Raw genomic sequence first — 17586 nt, 5'->3', positions numbered from 1 at the left:
TATTTTATTCTAATCTTTGTAATTTTAATTCTACACAATAACTTGCATTTGGGAATGTGGACAAAACTTGTACTGTTGAAATTATTTGTAGCAACTTAAAAACATACGCCAGCAACACATGAATGTATCAATATATTTATAATTAAATGTTTAGGGTTTCAAAATACAACTTTAACTGTTGGGTTTAATTTTTCTATCATAAACATGTGGCCAAACACAGATTAAATGCAATTAAACATGACAGAAACAATGGTTTGTTCGTGATGTAAAGTTGAACAACAATCGTCAGGCCGCTGTCGCCATCTGCTGGCATTTGTTAGTCTATAACACGCTATTTTTTTGTTTATACATTTCTTAATGTAGGTGATTAGTGTTTATTAGTAAAACACTATGACTACTTACTTTTAATACTTAATTTCAAACAATTATTATTGCCTCATTATTACATGTATTTAATTCATACTAAAAGCTATTGTTCACTTATCTTAATTTAAAAAAAAAAAATCTTTAGCAAATGATTAATGAAATAATCATTAGCTTACTGAGATCCCTAGTTAAAACATTTGAAAATTAACCTGCATTGTTATGAAATTTGTGATAAGTATTTTCCTATATTTTGTTAATGTTGATTTCTTGAAAATATATTAAAATGACTCAATATCGCATATAGTCTGATATTGTGAGCTATTCTATTCACACTTTGTATATTCAGCTGTATTAATTAAAACTCTCAACACTATCAAAATTATTCCATAATACTATGTTTCTAGATTATAGTTATACATTTTACGTGCTTGAATTTGAAGTTGGTAATAATCGTGAACATAACATAAAATTGCTACTTTGGTGGTGTATAATTTGTACAGTCATTAATCTCAAGGAGAAAGTGAATGAATTCTTTTTTTTTAATTATTAGATTTTTAAATAGTAGGCTACAGAGATTACATATACAACTTTGTATGCAAAGTGTCATCAGACCACAGGAAAATATAAGAAAACAGTAATTGACAAAAACATGAGGGTAAGATATTAATTATCTTACGTGGTGGCCACATGCCCTTTCTCCTGCGTTGGTGTCACGCACCTGTGTTGCGACGTGCCCCTTCTCCGGCGTTGGAGTCACGCATCTGTGTTGCGACGTGCCCCTTCTCACACGTGAAAAGTACACGACTGTTTCCTTTGGTTGGTAATCAATGGCACGATCCAACCCTCATACTGCCTGACCCCTCTCTCGCCTAGGGGGCTCGTAATTATACGGTAATGGACCATCGTAAGAGTTGACATTTACCCCTACAGCAACCTCTTCACTGTCTGACTCCATTACGAAGAGATGATATTTACCTGCCGTTGCGTACTTCCGATCAGAGCGTTTTTCACAGCGGAAGTAATTTTACTCACAATTTCTTTTAAAAAACTTTTTTAATACACATTTATGATTAATTTCTTCACGCAAGTCGAGTTCCTACACTATTTATCTACACGTTCATTCACAGTGATCTTCAACTTGAAAGATGGGCTTTAAATACACCATAATTTACAGATAGGAGTAGACATAATTCGATACTGCAAAGTTTACTTTTAATTGTGTAGCCTACACTCACACTAAAAACAGAACATTGTGCTTTTGCAAAATAAATAAAACAGGATGCGCTTTTTTGTCATGTTTCTTTTCCTTGAACTTGTTTATGGAGCGAACATCTGATTTCAACAATCACGATTTTTCATGAAAAATCATACTATAATTACTGTATAGGCCTAAATACATTGGTATCAGCTTGTTTTCATCAGTGGTGTAATTCATTTCAAATTTATTTGATTTGTCATGATTAATTAGTTTATAATAAAATAAACACTCTTCTAACAAGAATGAACACATATGAACAATTAGAAATTATTATTGTAGCCTATTATTAATTATTTTTTAACTATCTTGAAGCTATCCAAACTTTATGTATGTTTATTTACTGTTGTATGTTGTGCAGCGAATGAGAGGAAAGCCCAATGGAAATACTATGAGATACACACACGAGATACACATTGTAAACGATGGCTGATTGTCAGCACAAGTCTCGGGTCAATATATGTGAGAGTCAAATCATCATTGGGCTTTTTAACATATGATGATGATGATGATGGTTCTTATTTTAAGTTACTTTGGATAAATGTACCTGCTAAAGTAAATCTGGCTCTGACTGTAACAGTCATTTCTCAATCTCTATCAGTCTACTGCATACATCAGATAAGACGTACGTGTGTTTTGATGACAGGCTGTGATTTTCCCCAAAGTCTCTTGAAAAACCGGTTTCCCTTGATTTCCCAGAGACGAGTTTCAGAGCTTTTTCTCGAGAAGTCAGTTCAGAGGAGGAACAAGAAGCCTACAAATGTCCTAGTTTTTCACGGTAAGTAAAAACTGCTTCATAAAATACTGACCTATGGAGATTTAAAGGGGTACTTCACCCCTGGAAAGATGAATGTGTATTTAAAATTGGTCATTTATGTAGTAGAAATGTGAAATTATTTTTGAATTTGGAGCTTTCTAGATTGAGAAAAGGCAGAAAATGCATTTTTGACTAATGTGAATGAAAGACAACAACTCCCAGAATGCACTTGTTTTGCTGCCCTTGCGAGGCCACGCCCAAACCACGCCTATCGGTTACAGGCGGCATTACCAGAAAAATTCAAACAACTAGGCTTGCTTTGTTACATATTAATTCTATAAATCATGAGTTAGTTCATACATATACAGCGAAATGGTGCTAAATTGACACACGGCCTAAGGCTGAAACAAATTCCTGCAAAATCATTTACAAGGAAACAGTGCCGTGGATATTCCGTATCATAGCAACAAAGCGTCTCAACGGAAAAAAACGCTGCGCTGCAGAAGCTCTCTCAAGCGCTCACAGACGGGTGTTTTAAGCAGAGTGCTCTGGTGGACACACGGCCTAAGCGTATTCGCCTTGAGGTAAGACTCGCTGATACTAGACTCTTATTTCTGATAACACAGTAGCCTATATGTAGTGTTGTAGGTAGCAGTGAAACTGCAAACTTAGCAAAGTAACGTTAGATAGACAATTACATATAAGTTGCATATAAGTTGACTGTTATCAAAGTAAAGCCACTGTTCTGTAAAACTGAGTTAGTCTATTTATCTGTTTATGCTAACGTTACCACAAAAGCCTGTTGCTGTATTGGTTGAGATGACTGCAGAGACCGATAAATTTGCGAGATGAACCACTGATGTAGTGCAGACTATAACAAAATAACGTTAATTACTGTAGGCTTAAAAATATAATTGACACCCACTTTTGATAAAATCTTTGATCTATGTCCGTGAGTAACCTCAAACGCGCATATGTTATGGGCGTGGTGAAAAAATGCGGAACTACCTGCTATTACTGGCTGTAGTTTTAAGCCTCTGGCCAAAAAAGCCTCAGATGACGCAAAATGACGATTTTTGCGTCATCTGAGGCTTTTTTACAGAATAAAAATGCATAAATCTCTCATCTCGGGCTGATATGAAGGGGGAAAGCACGGTAATTTGAAAATACTAGTGGTATTCTACTAAAGCCCCGGGTATACTTCACTTTCCGCGCCCGGACGCGTCAAGCGCGCAGTCACGTCCGCGCGTCTTTCAAAGTATACTACACCACGGATGCGCGCGAATGACCGCGTTAGTCACATGCGCAGTACAGCTTTTTTCTATGCTCTACCTGACATCGGAGAGCAGCACTGAGTCGTGTCATCAACGTGACATTCACTGGGCATGATCGGAGAAGAAAAGAAGTGCATCCTTTCCCATATTTTACTTATCCCCCTCCATGAATTTGCCGCCCTAAACACGTCTTTGTACTCTTTAAACATGTACAATTGTACAAATGTGGGTACTTTCTAATCTCTTCGCACAAACGCTCGCCAAGTTCACTGTCCATTGTCGTGTTTTCTCTTTTCAAGTGTGTTGTTTTTAAAATGGTCTTTTCACACTCTTCTTTGACGGCTGAACACTGTGCTCAATACTGTGCGTATTGCCACCTAGTGGACTCTTCTATACTGCTTGCGCATGCGCTGTTGCACGCGGACTGTCCGCGCGGTCTCGAAATTTGGCCTGCACGCGGCCAGGGTGTGCGGCCGGCCGTGAGCCCTCTGTATGACGAAAATTACGTCATGTGGACGGTGCACGAACGCGGACGGCCGAAGTATACCCGGGGCTTAATACAAAGCTTAATGCTAAATCCTGAAGTATCCCTTTAAATGAACTGATTCCAGACCTTCAGCATCAGTAAGTGACAATTAAACATGTCAAATAAGGTAATTATTTGATCTTTTCAAGTAATTATAGCTGTCTAACACAAATCAGATGACTTGCTGTATTTTCTTGTCCTGCAGACATGAATCAGTGAAGAATGATGGAGTCTGTTTTATGCGAATATCTTCTGGATGCTCTGGATGATATAAACACAGAAGAACTGATGAAATTTAAATGGTACTTGAAGAATTCTTACCATGTTCAAAGTTCTGATCTGGAGAAGGCAAAACACAGCACTGATACAGTGGATCTGATGAAGAAGCATTTTGGACCAGAAAGAGCTGTGAAGATCACGGTGGACATCCTGAGGAAGATAAAACAGAACCATCTGGCTGAACAGTTGGAGAAGAAACACAAGCAAGGTAACAGGTTAATGTTAAAATGAAATCTGTTTAAAGAATAAAAGTGAAACTGAAGAATTGATTTTTCTGAACATACTTCAGTTTTCCCGCACAGACACGCCTCTCTCTGTGTGTCTGACAAACAGCCTCGGTGCGCTGTGTGAGAAAACAGCTTTCTCTCTGAGAGCCCGTCCACACAGAGACACGTATAGATGTATCCGTAAAGATTTTGTATTGTATCTGTATTTCGTCCAGATGGATCCAGTGTTTTGGGAGCCTGAAGCCGCTATTTTTTTAAAAACGGGTCCCAGAATGGATAAATCTGAACACAACATGCTTGTGTTCATGCCGCAGAAGCTACTGAATCTATAAGCTTTACTAAAGTTTGTATACAGCGCGCAAGGTTTATGCACATGCTCCAAGTATTACTTAATCAGCATAGTGAAGCCTCTCATCCATTGACATCCATTCAAAAAACAGCCTCTGGTCTCCTTCCCTGTGTACCGCCAGAGGCGGAACATTAGCCGTTACACTTTTTTGGCTAAAGGTTGCAGGCCTTTCAGTGACTTTGGTATTACACTGGTTTCATACTGCAAGCATGAGCAGCGTGTTTTTTCAGCGTGCATGTTAGCCAATGGATGCATTCACACTGGGAGCAGGAGCGTCACATGAGCAGCAAAGTGAGGGTTTCGGCACCAAGTCTATTTTTGCTGCACTTATAAACATAATTTCACACAGAAAGTGCTCAGAATGCATATATATCTTTCCAGACATTGTTGCCTTGAATGTTGGAAAAATTGGAAAGGTTTTTAAAAACATGACAACCTTTTAAATCTTTAAATTGTGAGAAATCACATGGCAATTATAAGAGGGGAAAAGTAAAACAGGCTAAACGGGTTGATCCTGGTGAAATCCTGGCACAAACTAGAGTATTATTGTCACAGAGACACACAAACTCGAGTATTATTATCGCACAAACTCGAGTATTATTAGCACAGAGACAAACAAACTCGAGTATTATTATCGCAGAGACGCACAAACTCAAACTCGAGTATTATCAGAGACGCACAAACTCGAGTATTATTGTCACAGAGACACACAAACTTGAGTATTATAATCGCAGAGACGCACAAACTCAAACTCGAGTATTATTATCGCACAAACTAGAGTATTATTATCGCAGAGACGAACAAACTAGAGTATTATTATCGCAGAGACTCGAGTATTATTATCGCAGAGACGCACAAACTAGAGTATTATAGCACAGAGACGAACAAACTAGAGTATTATTATCACAGAGACGCACAAACTAGAGTATTATTATTGCACAAACTAGAGTATTATTGTCACAGAGACACACAAACTCGAGTATTATTAGCACAGAGACAAACAAACTCGAGTATTATTATCGCAGAGACGCACAAACTCAAACTCGAGTATTATCAGAGACGCACAAACTCGAGTATTATTGTCACAGAGACACACAAACTTGAGTATTATAATCGCAGAGACGCACAAACTCAAACTCGAGTATTATTATCGCAGAGACGCACAAACTCGAGTATTATTATTGCAGAGACGCACAAACTCAAACTCAAGTATTATTATCGCACAAACTAGAGTATTATTATCGCAGAGACGAACAAACTAGAGTATTATTATCGCAGAGACTCGAGTATTATTATCGCAGAGACGCACAAACTAGAGTATTATTATCACAGAGACGCACAAACTAGAGTATTATTATTGCACAAACTAGAGTATTATTGTCACAGAGACACACAAACTCGAGTATTATTAGCACAGAGACAAACAAACTTGATTATTATTATCGCAGAGACGCACAAACTCAAACTCGAGTATTATCAGAGACGCACAAACTCGAGTATTATTGTCACAGAGACACACAAACTTGAGTATTATAATCGCAGAGACGCACAAACTCAAACTCGAGTATTATTATCGCAGAGACGCACAAACTCGAGTATTATTATTGCACAAACTAGAGTATTATTGTCACAGAGACACACAAACTCGAGTATTATTAGCACAGAGACAAACAAGCTTGATTATTATTATCGCAGAGACGCACAAACTCAAACTCGAGTATTATCACAGAGACGCACAAACTCGAGTATTATTGTCACAGAGACACACAAACTTGAGTATTATAATCGCAGAGACGCACAAACTAGAGTATTATTATCGCAGAGACGACTCAACTCGAGTATTATTATCGCACAAACTAGAGTATTATTGTCACAGAGACACACAAACTTGAGTATTATAATCGCAGAGACGCACAAACTCAAACTCAAGTATTATTATCGCAGAGACGCACAAACTAGAGTATTATTATCACAGAGACGAACAAACTATTTTCATTCTGATCTCTTTCTCTCTCTCACAGCTCAGGCTGAGGGCAGTATTAAGGGTCCTGACCCCGCTGGAGTGAGTTCAGAACTGAAGAAGAAGGGTAAATAATGATCACCGTCTGTACAGAGAAACTCCAAACTCAGCTGCTCTATCCTGGGTTCTAGAATGACTCCTAAGTGAATAACTGCTGTCTTTCAGCCTAATCTTCCCTCTCTGCTTTGCTGATGTGTTTGTGTGGTTTATGTCGCAGTATTTTCATTCTGATCTCTTTCTCTTTCTCACAGAGGCTGAGGGCAGTATTGAGGGTCCTGACCCCGCTGGAGCCAGTTCAGAACCGATGAAGGGTAAATAATGATCACCGTCTGTACAGAGAAACCCAGATTTGAGTTTATTCTCACAGATGTGGCCTTGAAGAATCCATGTTTTTTTACCTGGCATCACGCAATTTGTCACACATGATCACAGTGATTCCTGCAGGCGCGACTCTTAAAATGTAAAGAAGTGTGTTGAGCTTTACACAAAATCCACAACATACTGCAGCTCATTGGTTCCCAAACATTTCCTGCCAGGCCCCATTGTGGTAATTAACACACTAACTTAGACTATTAGTTAATAAAATATGTTATTAAGGAATTAATACGTCATGACACATTTAATTAAAAGCAATTCATATATTAATCTATTAATCATATAGACTCTTTATTAGTTGCTGATGCAGTAATCATTCATTAATGGTTCTTCATGAGTCATACATTAACACATGATTATCTGTTTATTAGTTAAGCATGAATTAATGCATATTAGTGCACCAATATTGTAAAGTGTTACCCAAAACACTTCAAAAAGTTATCACAAATTGTAGGTGTAGCATCAGGGAATGAAAGCATAGTGATTCAGTACATTATGTATTTTGTACTAAACCGAGTCTTTGGGCTGTGTGTGTGCATGCTTTGCTATCAAGTTAGAAAAATATTTTTCCCATGTAGCCTTAACTAAGTGCTGGTAACTCACCATGTGATCTCTCATTTCTTATCCTATTCACAAAATAATTAGCCTGGATGCCAGCCGAACTTAGCCCCGCCCACAACATTTTGAGGTCGGGGAGTTCGGTCTGGACTCGATCCGTAGAGGAGTAATTATGCCCGAACAGAAACTGTTCGGACCAATCACATTGTCAGGGCGATGATTGACAGATTATCACCAGAAACGTAATCAGCCACGTCATCAAAGAGCGCTTGGGGAGTTTGATTGACAAGCGATCTAACCAATCAGAACGCCGCATCCGCCATTTTGTCCGACAAAGCAGTCAGGAGTTAGAAGATTAACCTCGGTGGAGTTAAACTTGAAAAATTCTGCATATTGACGTCTTTCCGCGTTTGAAACAACATTCATTCTCATGTTCATTCATGTTTATTTGATGCTATAAATGGACTAGTAGGAAGAGATGATGAGGCGCTACAGCAATCTGTCACGATCATGGTCACAACCCATTAAAGAGCCACAAAACGGTTTTTATTGTTTGAATTTTTTTAATAACTACACAGTTTGAAAGCTGGGACTTTGTTTAATATCATAAGTAACCTGCTCTGTCTCGTCTGTCGGTGTGTTGTCAGTTTCCTCTTTGCTCCGCGATGTATTTTCCACTCTGTGTGGCGTGACAGCGCCACGGCTTGTCGGACAAAGCAACAGTAACTAAGGGGGGCGGGTCTTTGCGAAAGGTCAATTAGTTTACAACAATGATGGCTGTTGTTGAAGAACTGAGATGTGTAGATTCCGCCATCGCGTCCGTTATAGAAGATATCGACAGCGCATTAATTTTAAAAAAGGAACAGAGGACCGCGATCAAGGCATTTGTCGATGGGAAAGATGTCTTTGCCATCCTTCCTACGGGATTCGGCAAAAGTTTGATTTATCAGCTGGCCCCGATGGTCGCTAAGAAGAGTTCTGTTGACAACTATGCGTCGCTCAACATACGTCACTCTGATTGGTTGTAGGTCTATCCAATTGAGGTCTTTCCTGGATCGGTTGAAATACGCCCCCATAATCAAAGCCCAATGGAGCAGTATCAGACTCATATTCTGACTAGAATTGAGTATGACCAGGTCAGGCTACAAAATAATAGGAATGAAAAATAATAATTGACAATAAGTGTGCTTATTTGCACTTTCTGCAAGTATTCATGAGATATGTGAACATAATTATCACTCAATTAAGCTGCTGATTATTTCATATTACTCCCTTAAAAAATTCAACTTGAGTGATGCAACAATTGTCTTATTATTTCATGCATATTTTTATACAGTTATGCAAATAAACATTTGAACTAAACTAATTTAGTATCATGTCCAAGGAAAGGGATCCCAGCTCAGCACTTGTCCCGATCCCAGAGCACTCCCCCCTTCTCTGGCTGGGCTAGGATTAAACGAGAGTGAGGAGTGGAAGAGAGATGATGAAGAACTGTTGAGGAACCGAGGTGAGTCAGCTCCATATATAATCCTCTCTCTGATTGGGTGGAGTATCTGAACATGCTCCTCCTGAACTTGATAATAAAACATCATTTCTTTCAAGTGTTTTTACAGATACAATGAGAAATGCAACATAAATACATGTGAACAATAAAGTCACAGATAAAGACTACATTGATAAATAGCAGGAGTCTACACTAGGTCTCAAAAAATAAAACATTACTGCAAATTCTTGAGTTGTTGAACACACTGTAAAGGTATTTAGGTTTTTACACTGAGTGAAGAATGAAAAATAACTTCACTTGAAGTAAACTGTGAGAAATCACATGGCAATTGTAAGAGAGGAAAAACTGCAGAATGTGAGTAAAACAGGCTAAACGGGTTGATCCTGGTGAACTGAAGGAGAGAAGAGATTGACTCCTCAAATTCTGGTCACTTCTATCAGCACTAACATGAGTCACTGCAGCCCATATTTACTGTTAAATTCACACATTTACATACTATTGATTCTACTGATACCAAGAGCTGAATGAACATCTGATAACAATGTGTTTTAAGAATTTAAGATATCAGTATTTAAAACATATTTACTTAGAACTAAACTGTGGCTTCCATGTTTTCACAGAAGTGTTCATAATAAACAGCAGAGTTATAATAAAGGCAAATCAATGATTGACTGATCAATAAATGTGTCATACTCAGTGTCTCTTTGAGAAAGACTAATGAGGAGGTCTGAGATTAAAACTCAAATCTATTCAATCACAATTCTTCTCTTTAATTTCTGTGTTATTTCACACAGTATACAGATTTTAAGGGTTGTGTCACAGACGTTACATTCCCTCTCTTATCAGATCTGTGATCAGTTCATGTCTACAGAAGACAAATCAAATATGGTGATGTGTCAGTAATAATATCAATCCCTCAGTGGTGGTTGTGTCAGGATTGGGCTCTGTAAACAGCATTTCTCTAAATATCTTCTGTGTTGGAGGATTTCTGCATGTGTTAGCAATGGATGCAGGGATGATTTTCTCCTGATTATAATCACACTCTTCATGTCTCTTGATTCCCACAGGAACCGATCCCAGGACCAGGAATGACTTCCTAAAATGTAAGTCACTGAGAAATCAAGCAGATAAACTCATTGAGTGTGTTCATGTTCTTCCTCCAGAAGGGGAAACTTTGACACAAAACACTGATAAATAATGACAGACTCATGAAATACAGGGATAGACTTTGTCTTTTCTATCAAAACTTCTCTTTCTGCAGCTCTTCATTAAAAGCACACCTGTTTTGATCTCTAACTCAGAGACACACAAACTAGAGTATTATTATCACAGAGACCGATCACACATGCGCTGCACAACAGACACGGAGCATGTGAACAAATGTGACGGAGGTGGTCTTTCTCCTCCACTCTGGATGTGGTTTGTACAAACACTGTGACAGACTCAGTCTCTGGCAGAACAATAGATGCATGACAACACAAATACTGGTTTAGTGTATTACTGCCCTATATAAATGTAAGTAATTAGGGGCCAAGCACCGAAGGTGCGGAGGCACCTATTGTATCTGTTGGCGTTCCGTACGCTTCTTCTTCTTCTTCTTCTTCTTCTTCTTCTTCTTCTTCTTCTTCTTCTTCCGCTCTTGAAGTCTATGGCAGCCCATAGAACCGCTTGCGGGAAAGTTGTGAAATTTGGCACACAGTTAGAGGACAGTCTTACCTTTGTCCATTGCAAATTTGGAGTCTATATTTCAATTCCTCTAGCGCCACCAGCTGTCCAAATTTGCACTTATGTTTATGCTAATAACTTTTTAACCGTAAGGGCTAGAAACAAAATTATTTTTAAGAATTTTTCCTCTGATTCCTTGGGTCAAGACGAATCGATTGCACCCTATGACGTCATTTTCCGTCATGAAAGATTTTCACGAAAATTGAACGAGATCATCTTCAGACCATGACAACAAAAAGTTATGGAATTCAAGTCGATTCCACAAACCGTTTTCGAAAAACACGCGAACAAATTGTACATAGTGCTTGCGAAAATAGACATAAGGCTGTATCTCCGCAACGCTTTATCGTATTCAGACCAAACTTGGTACATGTCATCACAAGCATGACCTGAGGCAACATGCAGCGTTTCGGCGCAGCGCCACCTAGTGGTGCGGAGATATGAAAAATGTATATTTTTTTTATAACTTCTGATGGGTTTGGCCAAAAATCATGAATTTGGTCTCGTTGGATTTGGGGCATCATGCCGAGTTGAATGATATCCAATTTTCCCATATCAAACATTTTAGCTGTCGGCCATTTTGAATTTTGTGCTAAAATGCTGTATTTTACGAACGCATTAGCGTATCATTATGAAACTCGGTATGGGTCATCAGCATAATGCCCTGAAGGAGCCTAAGAAGTTTCGGACCAGCGCCACCTTGTGGTCAAAAGTTATAACAAAATTTACAAAAATGCTAATAACTTTTGACTGTATTAACCGATTGTAATAAAACTGGTCTCAGTAGATTCCGTGGGTCATGCTGAGAACATAGATATCAAATTTGCCATAGTTAGCTGAACTTCCTGTCCGCTGTATTATTTTTCTTTAAAAACCTACTTTTTCGAACTCCTCCTAGACCGTTGCTCCGATTTTCACCAAAATCGAACCGTATCATCTTCAGACCATGCTGACAAAAAGTTATGGATTTCAAGTCGATAAGTCAAAACGTTTTCGTATACCAGAGCAACGAATTTGAGGCATGATGCAAAAACGACTCTTGAAGCTGTATCTCTGCAATGCTTTATCATATTCAGACCAAACTTGGGACGTGTCATCACAAGCATGACCTGAGGCATCATACAGTGTTTCGGCGCAGCACCACCTACTGGAGTGGAGATATGAAAAATGGCTATTTTTGCTTATAACTTCTGATGGGTTTGACCAAAATTCATAAATTTGGTATGGGTCATCAGGACAATGCCCTGAAGGAGCCTCAGAAGTTTCGGACCAGCGCCACCTTGTGGTCAAAAGTTATAACAAAATTGACAAAAATGCTAATAACTTTTTTTATCTAATTGCTCACTGCTGCTGTTGGTCTGATGCTCCCAGCCATGTTGGCTGGCTTCTTGTGCCGTTTTTGTGCTTGGCCCCGTAATTGCTGCTTGCAGCTATATTTATTATTATTGTCTTTATTATTACTTCTTTTTACTACAGGCTGTAGAAATAAATAAATCACCCTTTTAGTGGTTTCTTTTGCTGCAGGCATAAGTGACCTAAATAAATATAAAATAACATTAACCATGGCCTTGAGTTCACAAAAATAAGGCCAAATAACTTATAAAATATATGTTAATAGTCAATTTAAATGGTCAAAATATTACCCTAACTATATCATAAACATAAAACACTCAACTTATTTTGCATTATAATCAAATATATTTAACTAAATTGGGACAGAGCATAAGTTTACCGACCCACAGCGTGCAGTACACATTGCAACTGCAGTTTGCCTGCAGTTCTCAGACAACCCACATGTGGGCGCCAGTACAACATGAAATCAACTGCTGCTGACTTTTTAAGAATTCACAATAAGCTCGAGCGTTTCTTCACAGCAGCTGCTCTTGGTAACAGACCTGAGAGTCGATCACCGAACTGATGGAGGCTTTAAGATTCACAACTACAGATGAGATTATGTGAGAGACAAGAAGATTCTAAATCAAGTTCAGATCTGAGACAAATCCTACATGAACTCGTCAGATTCTGGAATAGATCCAGACCAGAGCAAAGCATGCTGGGAACTGCCCAGTTTCAGTTCGTTCAACACAAATGATGAAGTGAACTTCAGTTTGACGTGTTTAAGTGGATTTACTCCATTAAATCAGGACAGAATGTGCAGTAATTGTGTGGTTTAACTCATTTTAATGAAGTTCATTTAACAAGCAGCAGAAATCATGTTTACAGTGTAGATTAAAAGATGGACATTGATGATTCCTGATTGTGATGTGTTTTATCTCCATCAGATTCCCATCGGATCACTCTGGATCTGAACACAGTGAATAAAGAACTCCGTCTGTCTGAGAGGAACACAGTGATTACTCACACTTACCCACAGCGTCAGTCGTATCCTGATCATCCAGACAGATTTGATGAGTGTCTTCAGGTGTTGTGTAGAGAGAGTGTGTGTGATCGACGCTGTTACTGGGAGATTGAGTGGAGTGGAGATGTGTTTATATCAGTGTCATATAAGAGCATCAGGAGGAAGGGACGGAGTAATGAGTGTGAGTTTGGACATAATGATCAGTCCTGGAGTTTGATCTGCTCTTCTGACTCCAGTTACTCATTCAGACACAATTACATAAACACTGATCTCTCTGTAAAGTCCATCATCAGTAGAACAGTGAATAAGAAGAAACACTATAGAGTAGGAGTGTTTGTGGATCACAGTGCAGGAACTCTGTCCTTCTACAGCGTCTCTGGAGACACAATGAGCCTCATCCACACAGTCCAGACCACATTCACTCAACCGCTCTATCCTGGGTTTGGGTTTAGTGTTTATAGAGGATCAGTGAAACTGTGTTGATGAATCAGAACAGAGAGACTCTACCCATAATGCTTTGAGCTGATGATGAATCAGAGATGTTATAGAGTCTCTTCATTACATTAACACTGAAATATCACAACACAATAAATGTGTGTTAATGACTCAAAATCACATCATGAAATAAACTTGAAATATTGTAATAAATGTTGAACTGCAGTTTACAAGTATATTGTGTCATGTGGTGTCGTTATGAGGAGCAGGAGTGACACTTAAATTGATTGTTCATGTTATTTTTCAGTGGGTTAGTGGATCTAAATCTTTATCAATTTAAATTATTTTAATCATTAATCATTCAAACATAAATGGTAATTTTTACATGTATGAATAAATACACAAATTTAAAACTTTTATTTGATTCATGTTTTAAACGTAGATTAATAGAACAATAAAAAGTACATTAATAAATCATATTAAATTGCTTTTTAAAAAGCATTTGCCAATTGCTTTTCTTTATCCATTTGTCAATCGAGTTAAAAATGCCATTGGTCAGGACACACGTGGAGCAACCAATCAACTTTCACCTCAGTGTGAAGAGCCAATCCTCTGTCACTGTAAATGTACCACGCGCTGTCATTGGACAGTGAGAACAACTATTCGTCAGAGCCGTTAAATATGAGAGTTGAGACACTCTGACTGAAGGAGTCTGAAACCGTCTACTTCTCTACTATATAGTAGGGTTTTTCCTAACAAAATTAAAATGAAAATTCAAATGGTTAAACAGATCAAATAATAAATCAAAGTTTCAAAACAGCTGCTCAAATGATAAATGAAATTCTCAAATGCAATTTCATTTCCTCATTCGGGGAAGCATGAACTGTATCAATAATCAAATTAAAACTAATTTGTATTTTATTTTTAATTTTTATTTTCAATCAGTATAAACCTGTCATAATTAAATCTATAATTCAATGCTTAAATCATAAATCAAATCAAATGTCAATCAAGTAGCGTGGGCGGAGCTTTGAGATGGAAGAGATCAAGATATGTGACGATGAGCAGCACTGCGGCTTTTCAAGGTGTAATTTCAGATTTGTGTGCCTAAGATGTGTTAATGACAATGTTGTGGAGTCAACAGTGGAGTATCTCCTTGAGAGAATAGGGGAAATATCGCCCACTACAGATGCCGAGGTCAACAATGAAGCCATTGCCAGGAGACCAACTCTAAATATTCCAGCAGAAACCATCGAGACGTATTTAATGAGAGGTGTAAAGGCTGCGGAAATCACAAGATTGTTTGGCGTTTCAGAGATGACCTTACGCTGTCGAATGCATGAATATGGAATAAGGTAAGTCACATATCAATTATCACTCATTCACAGGGGATGCTGGGAAACAGTACTTATGGAGAAATTAAGCTTTTCTAAACTCAGAATCAGATGATCCTTCATGCGATTGTTTGAGAAATGATTGACGGAATGATTCACTAGGCTCTTTTCTCTGATAAGAGTTGTTGGAAATCTCAGAAGCATAGACCAGGAGACTTTGGGATCTCTTGAAGCAGAAGTTACTCTTTATTAAGAAACACGCTGTGCGTCGCTGTAGTCATCCAAAATCTAACTAAGGCAGTGTACATTGAAGTTTTATATACATTTTAGGGGGCAGTGCTTGGGGATAGAGACAAAGCACCAGGGAGACGACCTTAAACAAAGCATGCAAATGAAGTATTCAGGTATAGGAACCCGCCCCAGACTCTAGAGTGTTGCCAGTCCTAATCCAATCAGCATACCTATTCAAAGAATGGGACAGGGGCTCCAAGAGCCATTAACAACAAAAGGTGAGAATCTCAGTAATCTGACTCATTAGACATACAATAAAAAGAACAGAAACTGGCAGAAAACTCTTGCTGGAAACGTTGCTAAACAGAATCATTCATCTAATGCCATCATCTTTACCTTAAAATGCTAAATACAATGTACTTCACCTTATTTCAGGAGATGTTATGTCAGGACGTAGGATCATCAGATCTTAAACAGATTCTTAAATTTGTAATCCCACAGTTCCCCCTTTGAGAGTTCTAATAACTCTCACATAATACAAATTTCAAATTCCTTCTTAAATCCCTTCTGTAACCTATGTTTGTTAACATAAGTCCCATCTTCCAGTCATGCAACTTGTAACAGTTACAGGCACATACATCTTATTCTGTGTCGTGTCCAACGTTTACATAAGTGTTTTTCTTTAACTTGAGTATACTGTTGACACGTATACAACACAGGGTGGTAACATGTTGTATAAACTACATGATGACACAGAAAACCATGTAGCATAAGCAAGGAAGTCCTAAAAGTCCATGGCGCCTGAATATCTGTGGAGTCTGTTCCCTGTAGAGTCCGTTTCCATGTTTGTCCCAAGATGATTCTTTGTCGTTGTGCAACTCCGAGTTGCTCAGATGACTCCGTCATCATGAAGGTTGTTCATGGATATCTGAGGTGATGCTCTACACCAGGTGCTGCTTATGAGACGTCATGGCATATACACATACCTGCACACAAAAAAACAAAGAAACAGCAGACCAGCAGTATTCATGCATAGACTTTAGTTCGTTAGACCTCTGATGATCATATAGTTTTTCTGTCTGACTCTAATCATCATAAACTTCTAGTGATCGTATAGTGGTTTTGTTCTTCTTTTTCTTAACCTAGTCTTAATCAATTTGACACCTATAGACCAGTAAGGTAGAGATAAAGTACTGAGAGGGAAACCTATGAGGAAGTCTTCACCACAGGGTTGGCCCCTGAGGCCTGTTGCACTTCGGTTCTTCCCTGGGCTCCTCACTGGTCTGTGTGTCCTATTCTCTCCCTGTAGTTAATTTCCAAACTTTAAGGTGCTACATCTCCATCTTCCATTGAAACATCAGTCATAGCAGACATCATAACCCATAGAGGATGAATAAGTGAATGGTGTGTGCTGTAGCATAACATTTAAGGCTGTGAGTGTACTCAACCTGTGTCCCCGAATGGTGGAAGTGATAGTCAACTTTCTTTTGTTCAGAATGAGTCTTTCAGCTTTCTTGTAGATTACTGGGGAAATTAAGCACTCACAGCCCAAATGGTTAGCATGTCAGCAAGCTGTTGCTCCAAGAGTTTGGAGAAGAGGGGAGGGGCAATTTCAATGTAGCAAGTAGACTGAGTAGGAGCTGAGTAAAGCTGTTCATTTCTTTTAATGTCTTTTTGTTTTTCCTACACTCTTTCATCCAATGTCCAGGTTTACCACAGTAATGACAACTGCCTTCTCTCTTAGGACATTTACGTTTCTGTTGATTCTCTGTGTTGACCTTAAAGGATGCTGCTGTAATCTTTACTCTTGTCTTGACATCGGAGTCCCTTTCCCAAATAGCTAACCTATCCAAATTGTTTTGCAGGGTTCCATTGGACCATGTGAGGTCTAAGAAAGGCAATGCATTTCTGTACTCTGATGAAAGCCCATCAAACCACATGCGGACCAGTGGTCCATTATCCTCTAACACCTTCTCTGGAGTATCAGCTATTCCACTGTATGCTGCCGCTGA

General features: G+C 38.5%; 1 protein-coding gene across 1 annotated transcript; it reads left to right on the top strand.

Moving 5' to 3' along the window:
• The first annotated feature begins 4389 nt into the window (after positions 1-4389).
• Positions 4390-17372, top strand: LOC125261319. Its single transcript, XM_048179890.1, has 7 exons — positions 4390-4665; positions 7055-7120; positions 7305-7364; positions 9371-9493; positions 10558-10593; positions 15154-15364; positions 17360-17372. The coding sequence occupies exons 1-7, from the start codon at positions 4401-4403 to the stop codon at positions 17370-17372; spliced, it is 774 nt and encodes a 257-aa protein (XP_048035847.1). The 5' UTR covers positions 4390-4400.
• The last annotated feature ends 214 nt before the right edge of the window (positions 17373-17586 follow it).

Source organism: Megalobrama amblycephala, unplaced genomic scaffold (genome assembly GCF_018812025.1).
Source record: "Megalobrama amblycephala isolate DHTTF-2021 unplaced genomic scaffold, ASM1881202v1 scaffold391, whole genome shotgun sequence".
NCBI lineage: Eukaryota > Metazoa > Chordata > Actinopteri > Cypriniformes > Xenocyprididae > Megalobrama > Megalobrama amblycephala.
The sequence above is the reverse complement of the archived record's forward strand: the minus strand, read 5'-3'. Positions and strand labels throughout refer to the sequence as shown.